At 43.5% G+C, this 27,242-nt stretch overlaps 1 protein-coding gene across 13 annotated transcripts in view; it reads right to left on the reverse strand.

Annotated features, from left to right (window-relative positions):
* Nucleotides 1-27,242, reverse strand: part of NEK11 (NIMA related kinase 11) — a 332,098-nt gene that overhangs the window by 175,466 nt on the left and 129,390 nt on the right. For 12 of the 13 annotated variants that reach the window (XM_089332257.1, XM_051818466.3, XM_089332255.1 and 9 more), the window contains 2 exons: nt 26,369-26,462; nt 21,303-21,423 (listed from right to left, as the gene is read on the reverse strand). In XM_089332257.1, the coding sequence (XP_089188383.1) occupies nt 21,303-21,423; nt 26,369-26,462 (215 nt within the window). The remainder of the gene's footprint in view (nt 1-21,302; nt 21,424-26,368; nt 26,463-27,242) is intronic. The other variant, XR_016233306.1, reaches the window with a different exon arrangement.

Genomic DNA, 27,242 nt, shown 5'->3' on the forward strand with positions numbered 1-27,242 from the left:
TATTAATGATTTCATATCCATGAAATTCAAATAGAGTAGAGATTTTACCTTAGAGCACCCTATTCATAAAATGGGCTCCTACTGCTTCATTATCCTCTTTTCAGTTTATTAAAGACTGTTTAACAGGGCAGTACAAATGGAGAAATTATTCATGATATCCTGAAATATTTAATGCTGGCTCTTCTGGTGTCTCAGATGATACCCAGATTAGCAGCCCTCAAGAGGGACCCCTGGGAGTGCTGAGACGCTTCCAGGGAGTCCAACTGCTATTTCCTAACAATACTGAGACACTATTTGCCTTTCCCACTCTTGCCCTCTCATTAGTATACGGTGAAGTTTTCAGAGATTTTTTGGTATATGTTGATAAGGAGGCTCCAGCTGCCTTCCATGAAATCAGTCAGAAATGTTAAGATGCCACTCTTCTCATTATTTTTTTAATTTTGGAAAACAGCCGGCGCCGCGGCTCACTAGGCTAATCCTCCGCCTAGCGGCGCCGGCACACCGGGTTCTGTCCCGGTTGCCCCTCTTCCAGGCCAGCTCTCTGCTGTGGCCAGGGAGTGCAGTGGAGGATGGCCCAGGTGCTTGGGCCCTGCACCCCATGGGAGACCAGGAAAAGCACCTGGCTCCTGGCTCCTGCCATCGGATCAGCGCGGTGCGCCGGCCGCGGTGCGCCGGCCGCGGCGCGCCAGCCGCAGCGGCCATTGGAGGGTGAACCAACGGCAAAGGAAGACCTTTCTCTCTGTCTCTCTCTCTCACTGTCCACTCTGCCTGTCAAAAAATAAAATAAATAAATAAATAAAAATAAAAAAATAATAATTTTGGAAAACATAGCTAATTTTTCTGTTAACATGTTAATAAATAGGTACATGGTTATTTTTTAAAGTCCTTGATTTTACTTTCTGATACAGTATATATCTGTAGCTCTAACTATATAGACAAAAACACTTTGGTCTCCTGAAGAATTTTTAAGGGTATGATGGTGTCCTGGGACCAAAAAGTCTGGATATGGCTAACTCAGAGCTTATTCAATAATTGGGGACGCCACCACCTGCAAGGAAGGCAACACCTTATTCAAGTGACGGAGATTAACATCACAGCATAAAGGCTAACAACGTCACGTACCCCCGTTACGATGCATGGAGAAGGACCCAACGTCATTTCTGCAGTCGTCCTTCCCAGAACATGCAACTATGGTCAAATTATGAGAAAACATCAAACAAATCCATGTTGCAAAACATTCTACAAAATCCATGAGCAGTACTTACCAAAAGTGTCAAGGTCATAAAAGACCAGAAAAAGAATGTCACGGGTTTGGAGACACTGAGGAGACACAGCAATTGAATACAACATGGAATCCTGAACAGAGAAAGTTATTAACAGGGGAAAGCATAACATGCAAGTACAGTTTGTAGTTTAGTTAGTAGTATTGTACTGCTATTCTTCTGGTTTTTAGTGACTATATAAGGGTTATTTAAAATGTTAACGTTAGGGGCAGGTGCTATGGTGTAGAAGGTTAAGCCACCTCCGGCAGCACTGGCATTCTGTATGGGTACCGGTTTGAGTCCTGGCTGCTCCACTTCAGACCCAGATCCCTCCTAATGCACTTGGAAAAGCAGTGGAAGATGGCCCAATTCCTTGGGCCCTGTCACCCAGGTGGGACACCCAGAAGAAGTTCTGGCTTCTGGCTTTGGCCTGGCCCAGCCCCCGCCCTTGCAGCCATTTGGGAAGTGAACCAGTGAATGGACGATCTCTCTTCTTTTCTCCTCTCTCTCTCTCTCTGCCTTTCAAATAAATAATTTTTTTAAATGTTAACATTAAAGGAAGCTGGATAAAGTGTACATAGAAACACACTGTACCTTCCTTTATCTTTTCTTTAAATAGCATTATTTAAAATTAACAATTATTTAAATAAACCAGGTGGAGGCAATAATGTCTCCTTCAAAGCACTGCATGGATTTAGAGATAATCAGTGTAAAACATTTTCCATGGTATCTAGCCTACAAATAGAGGTCACAGCTTTTAGTTTTCTGCTCAAAATATCTCAGTGGCTTCCAATCCTTTTGTAAGAGAAGATCCTATGATTTAGGCTAATATACTCAAGATCCTACTCATCCTGATTCCAAATTTTCTAGCTTTAACTATGTTTTATTAAGTTAAATGTCCATAATGTAAAATCTATCACTTTAACCATTTTCAGGGTTCCATTCAGTGGCATTAACTGCATTCACATCATTTGCAATACCCACCACCATCCATGTCCAATACCTTTTTATCCTCTCAAAAATGAAACTCTGTACCACAAAACAGTAATTCCTCATGGCTCCCTTCCTCACCTTCAGGCATGTATCACTACTTTTTGTATGTGAGTTTGACCATTCTAGGAAGCTCATAAAAGTGGAATCACACAATATTTGTCATTGTGCTTCTGGCTTATTTCAATGAGCACAGTGCCTTCAGGGTTCATCTACACAGTAGCATATGTCAGAATTTTCTTCCTCTTTAAGTCTGGGTAATACTGCATTGTATGTACATACCACATTTTGTTTATCCATTCGTACATCGATGGAAATTGGAGTTGTTTTTACTTTTGGCTATTTATGAATAATGCTGCTACGAGCATGAATGTTCAAATATCTAAGTTCCTGATTTCAGTGCTTTCAGGTCTATACCCAGAGGTGGAGCTGCTGGATAACATAGCAATTCCATCATCAACCTTTTGAGGAATCACCACACTGTTGTCCACAGTGGCTGAACCATTTTACATTTTACATTCCCACCGGCAGTGCACAAGGGTTCTAATTTCACCACGTCCTCGCCAACACATTATTTTCTGATGAACACATTTTTTGATAGCAAAGAGTGTCAGGTAATATTTCACTGTGATTTTTTTTCCTAAGGAAAATCTTTCTATGTGTTTACCAGTCATCTGTATATCTTCTCTAGAGAAACATCAATTCAGTTGAGTCTTTTACTGTTTTTAAAATCCGGCTGTTTTGTATTTTCATTGCTAAGTTTTTAAATTTTGTTTATTACTTTATTTGAAAGAGAGAGAGAGAGAGAGCTCCCATCTGCTGGTTCACTCCCCAGATGCCTACGACAGCCAGGAACTGGGAACTTAGTCTGGGCCTCCCACTCATGGAACTATCTGGGCTCCTTCCAAGCTCCTACCTTTGCTCCTGGAAAGTTCCTAATTGAAACAAAATTTTAAGTGCTCTGTGTCCTTCAGAACTGTCGCTCCCCCTCTTCGCGGAGGAACGACACTAAACCCTGCGCTGTTCTTTTGTCTGCTCGGCCCTTCCCGGGTTTGCTACTGTTCTTCCCAGGTTGGCTGCCGACCCTCCCACCTCCGTGGAAGGGCGGTTCCCCCTGCCACTTTCCCCACTTCCGCGGGGGAGAGGCACACCGCCGGCCGGCTCTCTCGGGGGCTGCTCAGATGTTATCCGAATGTTCCCTTTAGATGTTACTGGTGAATGTTGTCTCTCTCCTCCTTTATAGTCCTCTTCCACCAATCCCAACTCTGCTACCCACACGCCGAGTACGCTGCTCTCCTCCAATCAGGAGCAGGATCAGCTCCTGCAGGTCATCACTCAAGTTGGCGAGAGGCAGCTGCGCAGAAGTTGTTTACTCCCTTCTCAGCGCCATATTGTGGGAGAGCAGATGCATAGAATAAGTCTTAATTCCAGTAACTTAGTCTAGTCCGAGTTGCTCCCCACAAGAACTACACATATTAAGACAAAATTACTTGTGAATATGCAGTCCTCAATTAGAGTCTATGTTCCCTGATGGCAATGAAACACATTTTCCCAAGCGACTGGCACAATCAATACTTTGAACCTAATAGAGCCTCAGTAAACATTTGCTGATTTATATATGAAAGGGACTTTCCTCTCCTCCCCTCCCCTCTCCTCCCCTCTCCTCCCCTCTCCTCCCCTCTCCTCCCCTCTCCTCCCCTCTCCTCTCCTCTCCTCTGAACTTGCCATAGCATTCATGGACCACAGTAATCCAGGGTGATCACATCTGAAAATCCTTACTTTAATTATATTTGCAAAGACGTTTATTCCAAACAAGGTCCCACTCTGAGATTGCAGAGGGATGCATCTTTTGGGCCCCACAATGCAACCCCATTACAGGAAGTCATGAAAGGCTTCTTGGGTGGAGAAAAACTTCACTGTAGGTCCCACACAGGCCTCGCTCACTACTGTATCCCTTTTCCCAGCAGAGCAGGTTCTTGAGAGATGCTTGCTGAAGGTTGGCGGCTGATGAAAATGGTGTTGAGAAATGCTTTGCAGAAGAGTATGAAAGACAACTGCCTATCAATTAAGATCCAGAGGCACAAGGACAACAGCACTGGAAATTCCTGGAAGGAAGAACCCCACACTACTCTCGCACTTAAGAATTATATTATTATTAGGATAGTCTAGAATCTGCTACAGTTATTTTTCCCTGAATTTTTTATTTATTTTGTTTAGAAGGCAGAGAGACAGAGAGCGACACAGAGCCTCCACCTGCCAGTACTCTCCCTAGATGCCCACAGAAGCCAGGAGCTCAATCCTGGTCTTCCATGAGGTTGGCAGGGACCAACTGCCTTCTGCTTCACAGGGTACACAGGAGCAGGAAGCTAGAATTAAGAGTGAGCCAGGACTTGAACCCAGGCACTCTTATATGGGATGCAATCCATCCAAGCAGCATCTTAACCGTTACACCAAATGTCCACCTCTGATTTTTATGTTAAGAAAATTATGTAACAAGCCAGAAAATTTCTGAAGACACTTTATATCTTACAACAAATAGTAGCCAAAAAAAAAAAAAAACAAACCCAAGGTACTATGCATCACTTTAGGCAAGTTCTTTATTCATACAAAGCTGATCTGCCTATCTCAATAGAGTTATGATAAGAATCAGCAATGAAACTATGCATATTGAGTTATATCTGGAAACACTGAATTATATCTGGAATATTCTAATAACACGGGCAGCCCTAAGGGAGACAAAATCATGTTTTGAAATCTTAGGAAACTGTGCTATGGGAAAGCAGCCTGCTGCAATTTCTTTATATTCTAAAGAAAGCAGAGAATAATACAAGCAATATGGAGCAACCCATCTAAAACCTGGAAGTCACTGATACACAGAGCCTCTGAGGCAGAAGGCAAAATACATCTCTGTGTTTCAGACGAATCATCTGGTCCCATTACAAACCAAAGCAGAGAGTTCCACCAAAATCACTGTGTACGTTTCCTGAATATGTCCATGGCAAGAGTCATGGTTATGCCTACCGGTTCTGTATTTCAATCTATTGAGTTTGGGCCAAATCCCAAATGAGACAACAATGGAAAAGCTAATGTATATTTTTGTTCTTATTGTGCTACTCAGCACAAAATATATTTGCATTTAGGGAAAATTGAGCTTGCAGTTTATGGATTCTGGAGGGCTGGCAAAGAAGCAAGTTTAAAAGAAAGAACTTTGTCCTAGGTCCTCCTCCTGACCCCCCAACAGGAGGCCACCACCAGACATGCTTTCCCTGGCATGGTTGGTGGAGGGCCATTGACAGTTTGCGGCAGCCCCTCCACATCACTCCCACACCTAGTTCTAAGGAGTTAGCTTTAAATCCTGACAAGGAAGACACATTTTCTTAGTGTTAAACTAACTGGCCCAAATGGACATCATTAAGGCCGTAATTTGAGAAGTGGAATTAAACATACTTAATTTTGGTTTTTTCACAAATGCAAAAAATGTAGCAAACAAAAATGCTGCATTCCAAATCAGACTTAACCCATATACAGTGAAGGGGACTGTGCACTATAATTGGAAGTTTTCCTGGCTGGTTAAAAACTGCAATATTATTACCATTTTAAAGATCTCATGTGGAACTTGAGAAAATATTGCAACTTGCTTTGATGTTGACTGTACTTTTCAGTAAAATATAGTTGTACCCTTTCTGTTTCATGTACTATGCTAAACTATTTTCAGGTCATCTATTTTATTCTTCTCTATACCCCCTAAAATTGATATTGTTATTTCCATTGTACAGATGAGAAAACTGGGAAATATATTAAATAGTAGTTTTTTTCCAATGTCCACACAACTGGTAAGTGACAGAAGAGAAGAAAAAAACAAATTCTGGCTCCAGGTCTCTTTCAAGTACATCCATGACTTCGTTTAGTGGGCTTTTGTGAATAATCTATGGATATTCCAGAAACTTTCGTCATTCTTAATTTAAACATATTGGAAGTTTACGGGGGAAAAGTGCTGAATTATACATTTTTTATCCAGACACTATTTTATTCACCTCAAGCATATGGAATGACTCCTAAGAGCTGCTCTGGCCTCTTTGCCTCTTAGTTCTCCTGATAGGATTTGTTAATTATCTGCATGGCATGCAGCAAGCCCCCAACAAGCCCCACTTGCTGCATACTGTGGATTGGCTGAGCATTTTGGCTGGGTCGGTGGGTGCAACGCTAGGTGGAGGATTAGCCTATTGAGCCCAGTGTGTGATTCTTCTGCAAGAAATCTTGAGCCAAAGCTGCTACTGCACTGCTGGAGGCTGGCAGAGACCGAGCTCCAGGCAATCTGAGGCTCTTCCAGCCCAGTCCTCTTTGTTTCCTGCACTGTTCTCAGGTGTCAGACCTGCATCACAGCCGGAAGAACTCGGCCCACTCTATGTTTCTGCTACCATCTTTTAATAGAGATTATTTTCAATGCACTTTTAACTTTGTCCTGTTGTCTGCTTCTCAAAGGATCCAGCCAACACAACCACAAATAAAAGGGGTGGGGGTTGGATTTTCACATGGTGGCTCTATGAGGTCTGTCATTAAAAAATAAAATACTCCACAAACCAGTATTTTCTTAGCTCTGTCTTAAGGAAAGTGCTGTCAACTATTCCACGAGGAGACTAAACTGACACAGAGAAAAAGAGACGTGTGCACTTAGAACATGGACTATACTACACACACCCCATTTATGTCCATTAATTCGTGGGCAGCAAATAGTTTCAAAAAGATTGTGGAAAATGCATATCATGAAAAACTATGCATGGATTTCAAAATTCTTTTGCATCACAATAAACTTATTCTTTGATTGCATTTTTCCACAAACTTCTTGAATTCTGCTCGTGTACCAAGGATCCTTGGAGGATTATTTTGTGATTGTTTGGCCATCTCTATTAAATTAATCACTCTTTTATAGCTTTTAATATGACTGATTTAATTCTGTAATTAATACACAGTTATTCTTAAGTGTTGAAATTTAACTGAAATGTGATCCCTGTTAAACATAAGAGTAGGAATAAGAGAGGGAAGAGATATATAATTTGGGACATGCTCAAGCTGACTTGCCCCAAATGGTAGAGTTAGAAACATACCAGGGGACTCCAATTTAATCCCATCAAGGTGGCATGTACCAATGCCATCTCACTAGTCCAAGTGATCAATTTCAGTTCGCAATTGATCATAATGAAAGGACTAAGAGTCAAAGGGAGCACATAAGCAAGTCTAGTACCTGCTAACACTAACCGATAGAATAAATAAAGGGGAGAGTGATCCAACATGGGAAGTGAGATACTCAGCAGACTCATAGAATGGCAGATGCCCTAAATAGCACTCTGGCCTCAGAATCAGCCCTAAAGGCATTCAGATCTGGCTGAAAAGCCCATGAGAGTATTTCAGGCATGGAAAGCCAAGACACTCTGGCAAAAGATCTCTGTGAGTGAGATCTCAGTGGAAAGAACAGGTCTTCAAAGAAGGAGGTACCTTTCTCTGAAGGGAGGAGAGAACCTCCACTTTGACTATGACCTTGTCTAAACAAGATAAGAGTCGGAGAACTCAAGGGGCTTCCATAGCCTTGGAAACTCATGACTGGAGCATAGGGAGATTACTGATGCCATAGACAGGAGAGTCAATTGGTAAAGTCAACAACAGGAGTCACTGTGCACTTACTCCTCATGTAGGATCTCTGTCCTTAATGTGCTGTGCATTGAGATTTAATGCTATAACGAGTACTCAAACAATATATTTCACTTTGTGTTTCTATGGGGGTGCAAACTGTTGAAATCTTTACTTAATGCATACTAAACTGATCCTCTGTAAAAAAAAAAAAAAAAAAAAAAAAAGAAAAGAAAAGAAAAGAAACTATCAACTCCCAACTTGACTCTCACTGGGATTAAACATGACAATAGGTCTGATCTGATTTCATCATCATTAAAAAAAATCATCTATTATTTTTCACTTTATGTTTCTGTGTGGGAGCAAACTGTTGAAATCCTTACTTAATGTATACTAAGCTGATCTTCTGTATATTAAGATAATCGAAAATGAATCTTGATGTGAATGGAAGGGGAGAGGGAGTGGGAAAGGGGAGGGTTGTGGGTGGGAGGGACGGTATGGGGGGGAAGCCATAGTAATCCATTATTCGTACTTTGGAAACGTATATTCATTAAATAAAAGTTAAAAAAAAAAAAAGAAAAATGAACCACATTTTTGCAATGTTGACAGCTTACAAAAGAAATCATCCAAATACTGGGTTACTTGTAAAGCATGATAGCATACTCAGAGAGTAGGCATGTAGGATTCCTATTTTTGTGTCTGAGGAATGTCTTTATTTTTCATCTTTCTGCACCCATCTGTTGAAATTAGAATACAAGATCCCTTAAGAGAAAACTATGGTGAGTGAACACCCATGTACACCAATTAGTCTTTTCCAGCAACTTGGGATTCTACTATTTTCCTAGCTGAATTAATCGCTGCAAGAAATGCATGCTGTTTATGACCAGGAAGTATTACTGCTCTTTACAGGATTTCCCCTCTAGATTTAATCTTTGATTCAACAAATATTTACCAAGCATCAGCTCCACATTAGCCACTGGGTAAGCAGCTGGGAATGAAATGATGAACAAGATAAACATGGCCCATGTCCTCTTTGGGCTCTGAGTCTGTCTCAGTGCTTCTCAAGTTTCCATGTGCATGTAAATCACAGGGGTTCTGTTTAAAGTGCATCTTTTGATCCAGTAAGTCCAGAGCAGGATCTGAGATTCCACACGTCTAACAAGTTCTCTGGATGCTGGTCAGGTGGCTCACAAACCATGTTTTGAGTAATAACGGACTAGCTTATATGTTCATAAGCAACTACTTATGCAAATTGCCAAATTATTATGTCTTAAAATGAGACTGTGGGGGAGGCGGAGGGAGGGAAGGGGGTTAATTTAATTCTATGCTATTTGACATTAGAGAAACAAGCCATGTAGACTTAAGCTGGGAAGCGGGTTGCATGTGTTCACTTTTCCAAGATCCAAAAGAGAAAAAATCAATGTGAGATAAAAAAAAAATGGTGACTTTCATCTTCACAATCCAAAATACCCAGGTGCAAAACGCAATGGGAGATTTCAAGCATCTTAAATTAACCTACAAATTTTTATTTTGCCAGCTAATCTTTACTAGTAACAACTCTTATTAATGGATTAAAGGAGTGCCCAGAAAAAGAAATCAGGATGAGTTACGGGGTTAGCAGGAAAGGATGATGGATGATGAGGGTTAAGGGTGAAGCGCGGTGTGTATATTTATGCTACATGTTCGCCTAGCCCTATGCCTGCTTGTGGACACCAGTGCACGGAACAGGAAGAGCCTCTATCAAGAACCAGTCTTGGGAGTGCAGAGACAAGTCTGCCTTGTGAGCCGCAAATGCTGGCAACTTCACAAACACACTTCCCTGCGGTCAGATGGGGAAAATGGACTTATTTTGAAATAAGTCGAATTCATTACACTGCTCACACCTAGACACATTACTATGAAATATGACAATTGTTTTGGCTCTTTTTGTAGACTCCTATTTGTGGAGTATTTTTTAGAAGCAAAAGATAAGTCAGTGAGAAATGCTGTTAGTCATGAGTGATGAAGGGTGTTAGACGCTGCTCCCTATTGTGCCTTGCTTGAAAGTTGTCTTTTCATTTTTTTTTGGAGGTGTGCTATTTCACTTCAAAAATGAAAGAGTCTGACAGGTGCTTCTAGCAGGCTCCTTCACTGACAATAATTAGTGTTTGGCACTGGTGTGGCCAGTACTGTCACAAAGCAAAACAGAAAACTCCCTTGACAAAGATCAGAGAAGACAAATGTAAATGCCTATCACAAATACCTAGTGTCTGATATAAACCCCAAATCAAAATATTTCAATCACTTACAAAAAAACATTTTGCACACCGGTCTGAGATGGTGGTTACTTGACTGGAAGCAGACCAGTCCTATGGAGCTCTAGTAGTTTTCTGTCGTTGCTGTGACAAGATTACTGACTTAACAACAACACAAAGTTATCATCTACAGTTCTGTAATCAGAAACGTGAAACAGACTCCATTGAGCTCAGTTCCGGTTGCTGGAATCACATCTTCTTCTGGGGGTGCTCCTAGGGAGAAGCCATTTCCATGCCTCTGTCAGCTTCCAGATGCCGCCTGCTTGCCCTGATGGCCCTGCCTCCCCGCCAAGTCCTCCTCACGCTGCCATCTCCCCAGCTTTCCCCTCTCTGCCTAGTTCCCCCACCGGTCAGGACTCCTGTGATTAACACAGTCCATCCAAATCATCAGGATAGTCTCCCTCCCTCAGTCAGCGGAGCAGCAACCACAGTTCTGTCTGCAACTTCAGCTCATTCCTTGTGGCCAGGTAGCCTAACTATTACAGGGTTCCAGGAGTCAGGACGGACACCTTCAGAGCCTACTCTTCTGCCTACCACGGTAACTTTCTCTAGCTGGTAGTTGGAGCTAATGAGGAGTGAAGAGGGATTATAGCTTATGAATATTGCCCTTAGAAATCCAACTGTTCACCAGCAGTTTTGGCAAGGGTTCACATGGCCCCCAGGTGGAATTTTCCATATTAAGGACTGAAATAAAAGATTTAAGAGCCAATTTGAGAAATGCCTAACATATACTGAAAGTTCAACTTTTCAGGTTTAACCATAAAATCTAAAGGTTGAGAAATACATAGTTTTATCAGCTTTGTGAACTCTAGTTTATTATATGAAGAGGTAAGTTTGTTTTAGTTCCAATTTGGTTCAAGTCAGTGTATTCATTTGAAGAATAGTAAAGAAATTTGTTTGCCTGATTGAAACACTGGCCTCACACAATTCAAATGAGTACATTTGGGTTTTGTTTAGTTAATTTCAGATAGATTGTGGTGCTGCATCACCAGCACTCAGGTGTAGATAAGTCGCCCCCTCCCCTTGCTGGAAGGCTGAGCCGTGTGACTGTTTTAGTCACTAAAACCAAAAGGAAATGATGTCTAAGTGGAGGACTTTGTGCATGTGTGCTGCCTCCAGCCTACTCCTTCTGTTGTCATGAGGGCATTGGGAGCCCGTGGTGAGATGGTGGAGCAGGAAATGGGGAAAACAAGGATCCTTCAACACTGGAAAGGGAAGCGCTTCCCTGGGGTGATCCTGACTCACATGGGACTTCACGGGAAGGAGACACAAACCCTTGTTACCCAAGCCAACGGGCTGATTTGTTACAACAGCAAGTCCAGACTTGCCTGACCGATACAATTGAGAGATCCCAATTTATACTTTACTGAATAAATACACCATGAAGTTTAGGATGTACTATTACATTATGAGTTATTAAGAAAAACATCATCAGAAACTATGAGGTGCCATCTATTTTCAGATGTACTCAATTTCATTTCATGATTGTTAATTTGTGCAAAAATGTGTATTTGAGATTGGATGAACTATAGTCTATATCTATTTATATGGAAACAGAAAATGTAAAAACATGCCCTGTTTTCTAATAAGATTATCAAACTTGAATGTTAGACTATTAAGGACATAAATTAAACAGGAAATGTCTTCTTGTAAGGTTTGTGTTTAGAGGTACTGCTTTTCTCCCACTCTGAAACTTGGTGGCACATGATTGTCCAAAGTCTTTGCCTGCAAACAGACTGTGTTTGTCACAACTCTGGCTACTTCGAGTTGTGGGACCCAATCTACCTCGCTAAAATGTCTGAGGTACAGCTCTCCTTAAACTGCATGAGGAACTGTTCATGTAAGTTTTCATTTTTTCTTAGTCAATTTATGCTGCTGTAACACAATATCATAGGCTGGGCAATTCACAAATGACAGAAATGTGTTCTTACAGTTGTAGAGACTGTGAGCTCCAAGATCAAGGCCCAGCATGTTCAGTTGTGCAGTAAGGGCTGCACTCTGCTTCCCAAACAACACCTTAACGTTTCGTGGCTGAGTGGGGAGGAACCCAGAGCCCGGCAGAAGGTAGGTGAGAGAGAAGCGCTGCCGCCCTCAAGTTTCCTGTAAGGGCCCCAGTCCCACTCGTGGCCCAATCATCCCCTAGTGGCCCATCTGTTCATGACATCACATTGGCCACACCTGAATTTTTTATGTCAAGCCAGACCAGTCTTAAAGTCCGAGTACTCATTTGAGGGAGATCTGGGCAAGTCGCTTTTTAAAAATTTTGTTGTTCCTTATCCTGTTATCTATAATCTTTCTTTTTTTTTTCTTTTTTTTTCTTTTTTTTTTCTTTTTTTTTCTTTTTTTTTTGACAGGCAGAGTGGATAGTGAGAGAGAGAGACAGAGAGAAAGGTCTTCCTTTTCCCATTGGTTCAGCCTCCAATGGCCGCCACGGCTGGCGCGCTGCGGCCGACGCACCGCGCTGATCCGAAGCCAGGAGTCAGGTGCTTCTCCTGGTCTCCCATGGGGTGCAGGGCCCAAGCATTTGGGCCATCCTCCACTGCACTCCCGGGCCACAGCATAGAGCTGGCCTGGAAGAGGGGCAACCGGGAAAGAATCCGGCGCCCCAACCGGGACTAGAACCCAGGGTGCCGGCACTGCTAGGTGGAGGATTAGCCTATTGAGCCGCGGCGCCAGCATCTATAATCTTTCTAACATAACCATTTACTGGATTGCCTTAAAAAGCAATTTTTCAAACATATTGTTAACTTCACAACCCATGTGATGGCATGGGTCAGGTTACTGCAACAACTAAAAACGACCGTTGAGAACAATCAAGGAGTTCTGGTAGGCAATGTCAAACCAAGGTCAGGCCAAGGAGGAAGCATCTGAACCAGGGTTTAAAACAGATGGGTAAAGCCGGCGCCGCAGCTCACTAGGCTAATCCTCCGCCTGCGGCGCCAGCACACCGGGTTCTAGTCCTGGTCGGGGTGCCGGATTCTGTCCCGGTTGCCCCTCTTCCAGGCCAGCTCTCTGCTGTGGCCAGGGAGTGCAGTGGAGGATGGCCCAAGTCCTTGGGCCCTGCACCCCATGGGAGACCAGGAGAAGCACCTGGCTCCTGGCTTCAGATCAGCGCAGTGCGCCGGCCGCAGCACGCCAGCCGTGGTGGCCATTGGAGGGTGAACCAACGGCAGAGGAAGACCTTTCTCTCTGTCTCTCTCTCTGACTGTCCACTCTGCCTGTCAATAAATAAATTAATTAATTAAATAATTAAATAAATGTTAAAAAAAAAAAAAACAGATGGGTTGGTTTCTAACAGGCAGAGTACAGATTCTGAGTATCATCTAACCATTCCATACCTGCTTAATAATACTTCCTATCATGTATTGAGTCAGCTATAGTGCCACATCTAGTCTATGCCATCTCACTTAACACAGTAAAATTCTGAGGTTGGCATTATTAACTCCATTTTACTGATAAAAAATAAAAACTGCAGATCAGAGAAAATGCCTTTCTCAAAATCACAGTCTAGCACATGGGAAAGTCAAGACTCAAAAGCAGACCCGAACGAGTCTCTCTCCTGAATCACGTGGCGGCTTAGCTTCCTCTGGGCATCAAAATCGTGTTCTCCAGGTAGTGAGTGCATGAGCCCTGAGCACAGCTGCAAAACTTGCATGTTCCAGCGCCCAAGAGGGCACGCGGCCTGTGGCTGCTTCTCCTCGGTTTTGCCCACATGACACGCTACCTGCGGTTACTCCTACCCGCTCATTTTTCTCGCCGCGGCTCTGGCCTGTGGATTCCCAGCACGTGGCCCCTGACCTGCTCTCTGCCTGGTGTGGCCCTCCCTGTTCACTTTTCTGAACCTCCTTTTCCCTTTTATAAAGCCCTCACCCTCCTGTGCATTTATCTCACTTCCCCGAACAAATTTTAAACCTTAAAAAAAAAAAAACCTTGCATGTATGGACAAGAAATTCATCAACTAAAGGAAAACCTCATCACCCTACATACAACACTGAAGCCCACCTTATATATGATTTAACTCTATCATATATATACTACCTTAAAGCCATGGTTGCTGCTTATTTAATTTCCTGCTTACTTCATTCATTTCAAACCTGGACCATGATGTTATGGATAGGTGCTCTCTACCCTGCCAGCTTGGCCCTTAATTTAATAACTGCTGTATGATGTATACTTAGCCATGGGATGGACCACAGAACCACTTACAGCCTTCTCAGGTGAGAAACGTAATTTGAAAGGTCCGTGATTGCTGAAGCTTTCCTAAAAATACCTGATGCTCTGAGGACCAACTGTCCTCCTGTTTCTATTATACTTGCTTAGGACTTAGCAGAGTGGTTGGCTGGGCAGGTGTCAGTCTGCATCCACGTTAATTTTTCAAATTGGATATACTTTAACTTTCTACTAGAGACTCTTATTGCAGGAGGAACCATCTGGATTATTAAATATGCCTCAGAGTGGAGAATCAGCAGATGTTCCCTCAATATCATATTCATCCTAATCATCCTCTAGAATTCAGAAAATTAGTGAGTGACTCTATGGGCCTCTATTTCCAGGAGTACACATTAGAATCACATAGGAAGGCCGGCGCCGTGGCTCAATAGGCTAATCCTCCACCTTGTGGCGCCGGCACACCGGGTTCTAGTCCCAGTCGGGGTGCCGGATTCTGCCCCGGTTGCCCCTCTTCCAGGCCAGCTCTCTGCTATGGCCAGGGAGTGAGGTGGAGGATGGCCCAAGTCCTTGGGCCCTGCACCCGCATGGGAGACCAGGAGAAGTACTGGCTCCTGGCTTCGGATCAGCGCGATGCACTGGCCGCGGCGCGCCAGCTGTGGCAGCCATTGGAGGGCGAACCAACGGCAAAAGGAAGACCTTTCTCTCTGTCTCTCTCTCTCTCACTGTCCACTCTGCCTGTCAAAAAATAAATAAAATAAAAAATCACAAATCACATAGGAACACTGTCATGAAATGCTGATGTAACTCAGTGGACTACGTATGAAATAAAGTCACATCAATTTTGTTTCTCAATCAAGTCTTGGAGATACCTAAAGCTCTGGGAAGTACAGGAGATCTGGAAATGTGGGTGTGACTCTGGCATTTGGTTTATTTTCTGAGGACCAAAGAGTCAGGCAGATCAACATTTCCACTGTGTTAGTAACATGGCGCAGTCTTATCTATGATGCCATCTACACCTTGACACCATCCTAGGCTCTAGCCCCCACCCCATTGCTGGAAGCCAGGTGGCCACATGGCCCAACCACCGGTGTCAGCCCCACCCCCATCCTAATGGGATTTGCTGTTCCTACTTCCCTGCCCGCCCTCCAGTGAAGTTTTAAAGGGACCTGTTCCTGACCACGTGTCTCTCTCTCTTTCTCTCCGTCTCCTGACCTCTGTCTCTGTCTCTCTCTCTCTTACGCTCTCCTTCTCCTTCATTGCCCCTTCCCTCCAGTCTGTTGGGTTTTCCCCAATAAACCCTTTCCCTTACTCTGGTGTTTGGTGTGTTTTGTGGCAGCCTTACACACTGCCTTCTGTCTTGGGCTGCTCCTGGGGCCTCGGCATTTTTTGCTGATACTCTCAGGATGCTTTAGCAAGCACTAGGTCCTTGTAGGCCTCCTGATAGGGCTCCCTGCCAGTCAAATGCGAGTCCTTCAACTTTGAAGACTGAAAAGAGAGGAACTAAATGAGCCCAGCCCCTTCTCTCTAAATAGCCTGAGAGAAGATCCAACACTCTACTAGTACTATTTGTGAAAGACAATGTTGCTCAGCTGATGTTAGGAAAAATAACCAACCCCATGACCACTCTCTGACTAAGGACGACTTTGTGTTCCGAGTGACTTCCAGGGATCTTCCCAGTTGCTTCCCATTGCATGACTGCACCCACCTCTCTCTCAGCCTCTCTCATTAGCTGAAACAAAGACAGGTGGTGCTATCATGATGCTTTCTTCTTTTTTTCTCTAGCCATCTTAGTATTCCTTTATTTTATCACTTCTATTGAGGCATGACCAATAGACAATAAAATGCAGCCATTTAAAGTACAGAGTTCAGTGAGTGCTGACAGACACGTGTGGGCAACCATCGTCACTACCAAGATGTCAGGCTTTCCTGTCACCAGGTGCCCCTGTTCCCTTTTGGAGTCAATTCCCCATCTCCACCACCATGCCGGGCAATCACTGGCCTTCTTACTATCACAATAAATAAGTATTGCTGGCTGTGGAGTGCCACAGAAATGGAATCACAGTATGAGGTTTTTAAAGTGAGGCTTCCTTCTCTGAGTTCTCCTTCACAAAACCATGAATAGAATGTTTTTCATATTCATCCATATTGTTGCATGCATTGGTAGCTTGTTCCTTTGCATTGCCAAGTAGTACACATTGCATAGACAAAATACAAGTGTGCTTATCCATTCTCCTATTGATCAAGACACTTGACTTGTTTCTTTTGTTAGTACTTAGGAACAAAACTGCTAAAAACATTTGTGTACAGATCTTGTAGACATGCTTTCATTTCTCTTGGTAAGTTATCTAGAAGTGGAATTGCTGAGTCAGCAGAGATTTTATATATATGTACATATAATTAAATTCTATATATATAAAATTAAAACAATCAACTATATTACATTTAGCAGAGTTCAAATCACCTTATTTCCACTTGGATGTTTAAAAGAAAGAGATGACATGAGTTATAGACACAGCTGGAAAGGGCAAGCTAAGCCCAACCCCTTGGAGACCAGAGCTTTCTCTATGCACTGGAAAAGGGCTCAGGACTTGATCAAGAAGCGGCTGGAAAAGAAATTAAGAGGGGACGGTAGGTCAGGCAGTAGGCAGGCACTGTAGCCCTACTCCACTGCAGCCTCCTCCAGTGAACACTTAGGTTAAGAAGTCACGCTCTAGGTGGTCCCAGGCCCATGCCTCTCAGTCTAGTACAGCTTTGCAAGAAACACTACTCTGATACTCAGCTGTGAGTTCACAAAAATAAGGCTATAGTGCAAAGAAGTGCCCAGGAAAAATTAATGTGCAAGAACTCATCAGCATTATGCATTAGGATCTAATTGGGGTAATTTCTTTAACATTCCAGTTGTTTTTCCTCATTTGAGGCTAATGGTCACCCTTGACTTTGGCTAGATTAAATCAGCTGTAGTCAGCTAAATGCATAGCAAATGTAAATAATGCCTTATCCTGTTTTCTTTCTCTACAGCTACTCACATACCAGGGGAAATTCCCTAGTTTAACACCAAAAAGTGATTAAGCATTGGTGTAGCAGCTTTAAAAATGTGTAATTTTATTTTAGACACATACATTCTAGATTAAAAAAAAAAAAACAAATAAAAACTTGCTCTGGGTGCTGAAAGTTTGGAGCCAAATCTAAACCAAAAAGATCATTGGGAAAATAACTAACCACTTCAGAGTTCATCCACAAAATAAAGTCTCCTGTTTCAACATTTCATGATTAAGTTACATGATCACTAATCTTGCACTTCCCATCATTCTAATGAATTAGCCAACCAAAATTTTCCATTTTCAATTTAACATGCAAGAAAAAAATGCTTCTTAGAAGATGTGCATTTAAAAAGAAGGAAAAAAGAGAAAGTAATATTGTATAAAACATCTGGCCCACCTAAGTCTACTGTGTTTTTTTTTTTTTAATCTTAGAGCTTATTATGGAAATGAGAGTAGTGTTGCCTTGTAACATGAACCAGATGATTAAGGAAGTAGATTTGATAATTTCTAGTTGGGCCAGCAAATTTTTACACTGTTGACCACAGTGAAACCTCCATGACGAAAGACAAGCAAGAGGTAAGAGGGACACCAGTCTGAAGCAGATGGAACCCGTGGCCACGACCACCTTGGGAGTTACTTGGCTACTGTGCTTCATACAAGTTAGCACAACAGAGAACCCTCACTTTTTCAAAGTTCAATTCACTTGTGTATTTGTTACGAGTCTACTGTTCCTACCCATCACCTCCAAATACACACATTTATAGGGAAATGGAAAGGGTACTACACTAGAAAGGGGGAATCATGGGACCCTTGTGCAATTTACCAAAAATCTTTGGGTTATCTATGAAATGTAGTAACATGTACTTTTCCTATCTGAAGCCAGGAGGCTGGGTCCAGCCTTCTTGACCTGAGACCACCCACTCACTCAATATCCTGTCCTGAAATTTCTTGTTCATATAGAGAGATGGCTATGGCCCCCCGCAGAGGAAAAGCCACTCATATCAGATGCTGGACAATGGCCTAACTTTCCCAGTTTTCTGCTGTTGGAAAGAGAGGCTAAGTGTTATGCCTATGTTTCCAAATTTCACTTTTGGAAAATAACAAATAATATATTAAAGAAATTCCTAAAGAAGGTATAAGATATAAATCCACCTGGTAGCACATATTTGTGAATGATGTCTGTTTCAAGATGGCTTCCACAGCACCATTTTAAAACCTGACTAATGCCAAGCTAATGAAGGAGGCAGCACTAACTAACAGGAAAGTTTCAAGTGCAAATCTGGGCTGAGATGATCAAACAATACAAGCTTTGCTACCTTAATTCTCAATTTGAGATAAGCACTGAACTACTACAAAAGAAAACTGTTATATCATTGTGCAGTCACAAGGACACACCTCATTGACCTCAAATACAGCGAATGCAGCTGGCCAAGGACCTCGCTGCTGGGCCCTGAAACCCACCCCTGCATTGTCTTGGAAGCTGGCGCCAGGCCTCTGATGCTGATGCTGCCTGAGAACTGCCTTTTGCCTTTGCTGCTTTTGGCTGCACAGTAAATGGTCCATATTTCCACCGAACCTTCCCTCTCCCCACTTGGAGTAAGGTTTTAATAATGCTCTGACGGTTCCTCCACTATTTTCCATCTTCCTCTCATGCAGGCATCTTCCCGAAAAACAAGCTTGCAGTTATATTCCTATCTTGGCTTCTGCTTCTTAGAGGTCCAGACGAGTGTATCGTTCATTAATTCATTCACCCACTCATTCATTCATTTATTGAGTATCTGCAACGTTACTGACACTTTGTTCTAGGCACTGGGGAAACTGAGACCACCTCCTCTGAAGGGCCATGACTTCTCTACCTTCACCTAGTTCTGTGTGCTGGGCAATGAGCTAAGAGCAGTACACATGCCTACTCTCAATGGCTCTTCACAGCAGCCCTGATTAAAGGAGGTATTATTTTTGAAGATTTTTATTTATTTATTTATTTGAATGAGTTACGAGAGATAGAGAGAGAGAGAGCTCTTCCATCCACTGCTTCACTCCCCAGATGGCCACAATGGCCAGGTCTGGGCCAGGCCAAAACCAGAAGCCAGGAGCTTCTTCCAGGTCTCCCATGTGAGTGCAGGAGCCCAGTACTTGGGCCATCTTGTGCAGCTTTTCCCAGGCCATTAGCAGAGAGCTGGATCAGAACGGGAGAGGCCTGGACACTAAGCAGCATCCACATGTGATGCCAATGTCACAGCTGGTAAAGCTACAGCACAGCACTGGCCGTAAAAGGGGATGTTGTTATTCTTGTTTCATAGATCAGGAAACTGAGAACTGGGGAGAATGAGTTAGCAGGTGCTTCCCCAAGAGCAACAGCTGTTTCATTGCCAAACTTCATGCTTTTCATGGCTGGGCTGTGATGTGTCACCTCCCTTTAGTGATTGCTTCGAGTATGTTTATTTTCTAGTGGTGACTGCATATACGAACAGCTGATTTTCCAAAACTTGGCTTTATTTCTTCAATTTAAATTTATGATGGCCACAGGAGCCATCTACAGAAGAGGGGACAGTGTGCTAGAGCGCTCACCGTCCTACTTGTCCTAAGTCAGGTTAATGATAATATCACTTGGTCCTCACCAGGTGGGAGTGTCCAAATCCTCCCACTACAAAGGAGATAATGGGCACAGATGGACACTTGGCTTCTCTGCCTTGCCTGCTGGGTACAGCCCAGCCTTAGCAAACTGATGGCAGATAGTTGCATATGAAATCCATATGTAGTTTTTCTGATCCAACATGGGAAGTGAGATACTCAGCAGACTCATAGAATGGCGGATGTCCTAAATAGCACTCTGGCCTCAGAATCAGCCCTAAAGGCACTCGGATCTGGCTGAAAAGCCCATGAGAGTATTTCAGGCATGGAAAGCCAAGACACTCTGGCAAAAAGATCTCTGTGAGTGAGATCCCAGTGGAAAGAACAGGTCTTCAAAGAGGGAGGTGCCTTTCTCTGAAGGGAGGAGAGAACCTCCACTTTGACTATGACCGTGTCTAAACAAGATAAGAGTCGGAGAACTCAAGGGGCTTCCATAGCCTTGGAAACTCATGACTGGTGCATAGGGAGATTACTGATGCCATAAACAGGAGTGTCAATTTGTAAAGTCAACAACAGGAGTCACTGTGCACTTACTCCTCATGTAGGATCTCTGTCCTTAATGTGCTGTACATTGAGGCTTAATGCTATAACGAGTACTCAAACATTATATTTCACTTTGTGTTTCTATGGGGGTGCAAACGATTGAAATCTTTACTTAATGTACACTAAACTGATCTTCTGTAAAAAAAAAAAAAAAGAAAAAAGAAATTATCAATTCCCAACTTGACTCTCACTGGGATTAAACATGACAATAGGTCTGATCTGATTTCATCATCATTTTAAAAAAAAATCAAATCATCTATTATTTTTCACTTTATGTTTCTGTGTGGGAGCAAACTGTTGAAATCCTTACTTAAGGTATACTAAGCTGATCTTCTGTATATTAAGATAATCGAAAATGAATCGATGTGAATGGAAGGGGAGAGGGAGTGGGAAAGGGGAGGGTTGTGGGTGGGAGGGACGGTATGGGGGGGGTAGCCATTGTAATCCATGAGTCGTACTTTGGAAATTTATATTCATTAAATAAAAGATAAAAAAAAAAGAAATCCATATGTAGTTTTTCGATAATACACATTTTCAAGAGCTTTTTGAACACTCCTCATATGCGGAATTTCAAAAATGATTTGCACCAAAGTAAATGTTTTTAATTGCATTTCCAAAGAATTTTCTGAAGTCTCCTTGTACACCAGGACTTTTCTGAGAGTCCAGCCGGGCTCACTGCAGAGCCAGCCACAACAACCCAATTATCAACCGAGAGCAGCCTTCTAGAAACTAATGCAAACACATACCGTGATGCCCAAGGTCAGCTCTGGTGTCCTCTATGCCTGACTCACGGTCAGCATGGCCCGGGGAAGTCTTTGGAAGAAGCTGAGACACAGGCAGGCCCTCTGAAGTCGGTTGATTGAAGTCCTTGTGGGAGGTAATTAACAATTCTTGAGAGGCTGATAGACGGAGGTAGCACCACCGCAAATGAAACAATATTCTTGTTGAGAAGAGTGTTTGGAAGCAAAAGCCTACCTCCTCAAACGGATAACATTTTCCAAGTTAAGGAGGCTAACTTGGGGTAAGAGAAACAGCCCTGAGTCAAAGAGGCAGGTGACACTGGCCACGCATTTAGCCTGCCCTGGCCTCAGGCAGCACCATCATTCTGAGAGTCCAGCTGGATGCCCAGAGTGCAAAATGGAAGGCCCTCACTTTCAGTCTCATGCAAGTGCAGGCCCCCCCAGCAGCTGAGAGCCTGGGTCTCCTTCAGTTTTTCACTCAGGGGATCCCATCCACCTTGCTTCAGCCAGCCCTGCCCATTTCTCCATCTCAAAATTAAAGGTTTTGGCTTGAATGACTTCAAGCCAAACTTCTAGCTTTCTTTAAAAGTTCTGTGATTCTATGAATTCCAGTTTCCTAAAGAAAAATATCTATGAGGCCAAATGATGAAAGAATTCACATCAAAAAATACAAGTTAAGTTTTCCAAATATATCAATAGGTATTTCAACAAATCATTTGCACCTTTTCCCCCAGTTTTATTTGCATATTTGTGTTTGCAACCTAGAGCTGATGCTGAATGGACCCATTTTCCTTGATGAATGGCTTTCATGAGGAATTGCTCCAAGAGTGTCTTATTAAAAAGGAAATTAAAAGGAAAGTTCAAACTAATTCTAAATGAATAAATAAAATGAAGCCATGCCTCATGGCAGTGTGGCATCTGCGAGAATGTTGTCATAAAATGTTCTTAAGAAATCTGCTTCTGTACTGTGTAACAATTATTTCAGAAGGTGCAACTGACACCAAATTTCAAAGGACCACTGACAGCACCCAGAGTACTTGGAGCACAAAGAACAGAGATGGCATGAAATGTGGCTATGTGCGTGCTTCAGAAATTGTTAGAAAATGAATACATGGACTCTCCGTTGGCTTCGATTTTGAGGTTCTCTTTGAAGAGTCAGATGGAGTTGTAACTGCTTCTCTTAGAGGACATGATCTGATCTTTCATCCATGACCACTCCATGTATGGAGACCCAGTCTGCCTTGCCCAATTCTAGCACCATCACAGCAATCTATGCCACGAGATAAAAGACAAGCTTTGTCCTGGGTATTGTGGAAGCCAGTTGTTTTTAAGCTACCAGCCTTCAAAGAAATGGTGCCTAACAGGATTCCACATTTGACTGAGCAGTAAGATTCCAAAGGCCAAGTTCAGCCAAGCAGAAAACGCTTGCCACAATACAAGGCCTGTCAGTGAAGGTCCGGAAAACAAAGCAAGCCACTCTCCTAAATGCCTTCAAAGAATTTTTATAACACGTCTTAAGAGGTGTCATGGAAAGCCCATCCACTCTCCTAACTTCAATTCTCTTCCTACAACTGCTTTTGAACTTGGAAGTGGCTTGCTTCAGTTAGCTGGAGAAAAGGAAGAAGAAATAGAGAAGAGAGCCCCAATTAGACTAGGAAGAAACTCGATCATAAATACATGCATGGGCACAGGGCCGGGAGGCAGTCAACTCCGAGAGCATTTTCCTCTTCCTCCTTCTTCTCCTCCTTCATCCCACTTCCCCTCAGCCTCTTGCATCTCACTAATCCAATTGCTTTCTTACATTTTGGTTCATCTTTTCAGCCCAATGATGTCTCTCCCTAGGATGTGCAAAACGCTTCAGGCCCCTGCACAGTGTGAGGCTTCCCCTCTGCTTCTTCCTTTGTTCTCTGAGAACGTGCAGCCGCCTCACTCCTGGGCCTGTGGTGGGATTAACTGCACTCTTCCCTGCCTGGCTGCCTCTTCACTCTCCCCCTGGGGTGAACAACAAAGTCTTCCCTCAGGTCACTCCTCCTCTTCTATGCCCACGAAATGTCCGGTTCCCTAAAGAAAGGAAGAGCTGGTCTGTTCACGGATGGCTGTGTCCGGTCTTCCTTCCTTCCTCTGGAGGTGAGCTGCTGCCTTCAGGAGTCCCCACTTTCTTCTGTTCGTTATTAGTGAGAGTGCAGTCCTGGGCCAGCAGCACAAGAATCAGCAGGGAGTTTATTAGAAATGCACCAGCCCAGGCCTCAGCCCAGACCATTTGAGTCAGAATCTGCGTCTGAACAAGACCCAGGGGACTCAAGTGCATCGCTGTAAGGGAGAAGGACTTGGAGAATAGTCACTTGATTGTGGACCCCAGAGCCTGAAGAGGAGGTGACATTTGAAAGAGAGAAGGTGAGAGGCTAACAAAGGGCCCGAGGGGGACGGCTGAAGCAATAACACAACAGAAGGCCAGGAGCCCTGACTACTCAACAACCCCATCTGTAGGCCCAGTCCAGCTGGGAGAGCAACTGTCCTCACACAGAGCAGATACCAGAGCCACGTAGCTGCTGGAATGTTTTCTTCCCCCGTTAATACACAAACTTAATAGTCAAGCTCTGGAAAGCTCAGGGCCAAAGATGTCAGCAGTACTGGGTCTTCTATGATCAAACAGCCACCATGGCCTCTGGCCAAGGTCAGCGTTGGGCACCCCTCCTGCTCCCCTTGCTTCTCACTAATGGAAAGGCGATAGAACTGGGACAGTGATGGGCTGGGGATTCATAGGATCTCTGTGAACTCTCTTTGTCTGGTTCCTGTGTTCTATGAGATACAAATAACAAAGTCTCCTGAGATTCTGCCTGCCATATGGCCTCAGGCTCATCTTCCATTATTTCAGGGCCCCTAGAGGACTCTGATCTGTACTTCAGAGACAAGACCTCACAGTGTAGTTACAATGCTAGTAAGAATGATAACAGAAATTTTAAAAAGACAACACAAAATTATGATCTTGAAGAGTCACAGAGGAAAAGCACAACAGTTAAGTGAATGATAAGGCACTCATATTTAACATCATACTTGGAACTACATTTTTATTTTCCATATGTTAACTTCAAGAATAAAGAGTGCCATTTAACTTTCATGAGACAAAATATTACCATGTCTGTACTTCCCTGTTCCCCATTGAAAGGGGTCCCTGAGCTTTCCAGGAAAAAAAAAAAAGCATCCCAGTTTCTGTCACTGAATGAACAGGTGACTTACACATACTAATGAACACAGCATCCTTTCAAACACGTAAGTCTCTGTCAAGATCTGTGGGGTAGCCGGTGCCGCGGCTCACTAGGCTAATCCTCCACCTAGCAGTGCTGGCACCCTGGGTTCTAGTCCCTGTTGGGGCGCCGGATTCTGTCCCGGTTGCCCCTCTTCCAGGCCAGCTCTCTGCTGTGGCCAGGGAGTGCAGTGGAGGATGGCCCAAGTGCTTGGGCCCTGCACCCCATGGGAGACCAAGGATAAGCACCTGGCTCCTGGCTTCGGATCAGCGCGGTGCGCCGGCCACGGCAGCCATTGGAGGGTGAACCAACGGCAAAAAGGAAGACCTTTCTCTCTGTCTCTCTCTCTGACTGTCCACTCTGCCTGTCAAAAAAATAAAATAAAATAAAATAAATAAAATAAAAAATCTTTGGGTGTGCCCTTCGCAGCCATATGAGGACAGAGAAAACCAGGGAGAAGACCCTGCTATGGGTCATCACAGAAGGCCAGGCCACGTGTGGAGGCTGAAGATGGGCACCCGGTTTGCAGAGGGCTGGGCTGTCTCCACCAGTGGTGGCATCTTCAAGGAGAGATCCCACCCTGCTCCTCAGGGATGCCCCTGACCCATCAGGTTCAACAAGCAGGAAAGATCCCATCTCTAGAGTCTCTGGGGCTTGCAACAGACCCAGAGTTTGATTCCATTTGGTGAGGGTGCTAGGTGGGTGGAAGAATAGGGTAGGGTTGAGCACCTATCCCTAGCATCCCCACTCTGTTTGCTAAACCATCCAACAAACACAGGGGACCCTGTCTGGCCCAACTTTGTATTTTCAGGACTCTATAGTGTCCAGAGCCCCTAAATAACTAAGAAGACCAGATCACTGTCAACTCTTGCTTGGAGAAGGGCAGAAAACAGTGTTCCTAGGCCGTTGCCTGCTGAGTGAGCTCTGTGAAGGTCTCCTGCACACCTTAGGTGTAGCCCTCTGATCACTAAGCAGCAGCAGAATTAGCACACCCAGGGTAGGGAAATTATCCCAAGAGCCTCAGGGGCTTGTTCCTTCGTAGAAAAGGAAAGAACCTCAGGTGCATGGATCTGCAATGAATGAACACTCAGAAACTGAGATAGGAAAAGTTCTCCATGAAAATGATTCCATCCCACGTTGTTTTTACCAACTGTGAGGCTGGAGTTGATATCCATTGCCCATATATGACCTCACAATGACCACCTTGAGATCCATCAGAGCCTACTCCAAGACCCATGCAGACATATTCAACCACTAGAGAAAATGATATTTGGTGCTGAAAAATTGGAAATATATATGGAAGACATGGATTTGGGATCCATTTTTTGTGAATCTGCAAGATTATACATTATTTGATAATGCATGGTAGCTCTGCAGAGTTTGAATGTTGTTAATAAAAAACACAAAGATATGGATGGGAGACAGAAAATAAAAGCAAATAAATAAATAAACAAACAAACAAAAAAAAAAAGAAACAAGACAGAAAAGACCTAAGGAAGTAAAGCAGCAATAACACAAGTGAATTTTAAAAATTGATATGCATACCAATTATTTGGTTCTGCCAAGTAATCTTCCTAACCCATTAGCTACACACTCAGTGCCAATTCAGCTATTTAGTGCATAGTAGGCACTCAATATTTGCTGGATGAGTTAATTGATCCATCTGTAGATACAGCTGTTTTGAATTGGTGTATTCTAGAATCTTCCCTGGAAATGGGCCATCTGAATGGCTTTGTCTTCTACCAGTTCTTTTGCTTACCTAGCCAGTCCCATGAATCTGAAGCAAGAAAAGAATTCATGTAACATTTAAAATAAGAAGGTTCTTACACGGGGCACATCACTGCTCAGCTGCTCAAAGTTCTGAGATCTCAGTTCTTGCCTTCGTTTGGTGTTTTCTTCACATTTTCCTTCCACAGTCTTTCTGCATATTTAAAGTGAACATAGAAAATTAACTGCAAATTGTTAAAATCGTATCTATATTATACAGGTAAACATGATCCCTGTCTCAACAGGCAGAGTGGGATGTAAGCAAGCCAGGCTCTCAAGTCTCACCTTAATCATGGAGACTGCTAAGCAGCACCCAGCTGATTCTCTTTTTTTTCTGTTTTTTAAAGATTTATTTGAAAGACAGTTACAGGGAGAGGTAGAGGCAGAGAGAGAGGTCTTCTACTTGCTGGTTCATTCCTAAATGGCTGCAATGGCTGAAGCTGCGCCGATCCAAAGGCAGGAGCCAGGACTTCTTCCAGGTCTCACACACAGGTGCAGGGGACCAAGGACTTGGGCCATCCTCCACTGCTTTCCCAGGCCATAGCAGAGAGCTGGATTGGAAGAGGAATAGCCAGACTAGAACTGGAGCCCATATGGGATGCTGGTGCTGTGGCACAGCAGGTTAAGGCCTCTTTCTCTCTCTCTCTCTCTCTTTTTTTTTTTTTTTTAAGATTTACTTATTTATTTGAAAGGCAGAGTCACAGAGAGGAAGGGAGAGACAGAGGTGGGGAGGAGAGAGATCTTCCATCTATTGCTTCACTCTCCAAATGGCTACAATGGCCAGTGGTGGGCCAGGCAGAAGCCAGGAGCCAGGAGCTTTATCCAGGTCTCCCATGTGGGTGCAGGGGCCCAAGCACTTGGGCCATCTCTTGCTGCTTTCCCAGGCACTTTAGCAGGGAGCTGGATCAGAAGTGAAGAAGCTGGGGTGGGGATG

The sequence above is a fragment of the Oryctolagus cuniculus genome, chromosome 4 (genome assembly GCF_051225735.1).
Source record: "Oryctolagus cuniculus isolate XC-2025 breed Fujian yellow rabbit chromosome 4, ASM5122573v1, whole genome shotgun sequence".
Classification (NCBI taxonomy): Eukaryota; Metazoa; Chordata; class Mammalia; order Lagomorpha; family Leporidae; genus Oryctolagus; species Oryctolagus cuniculus.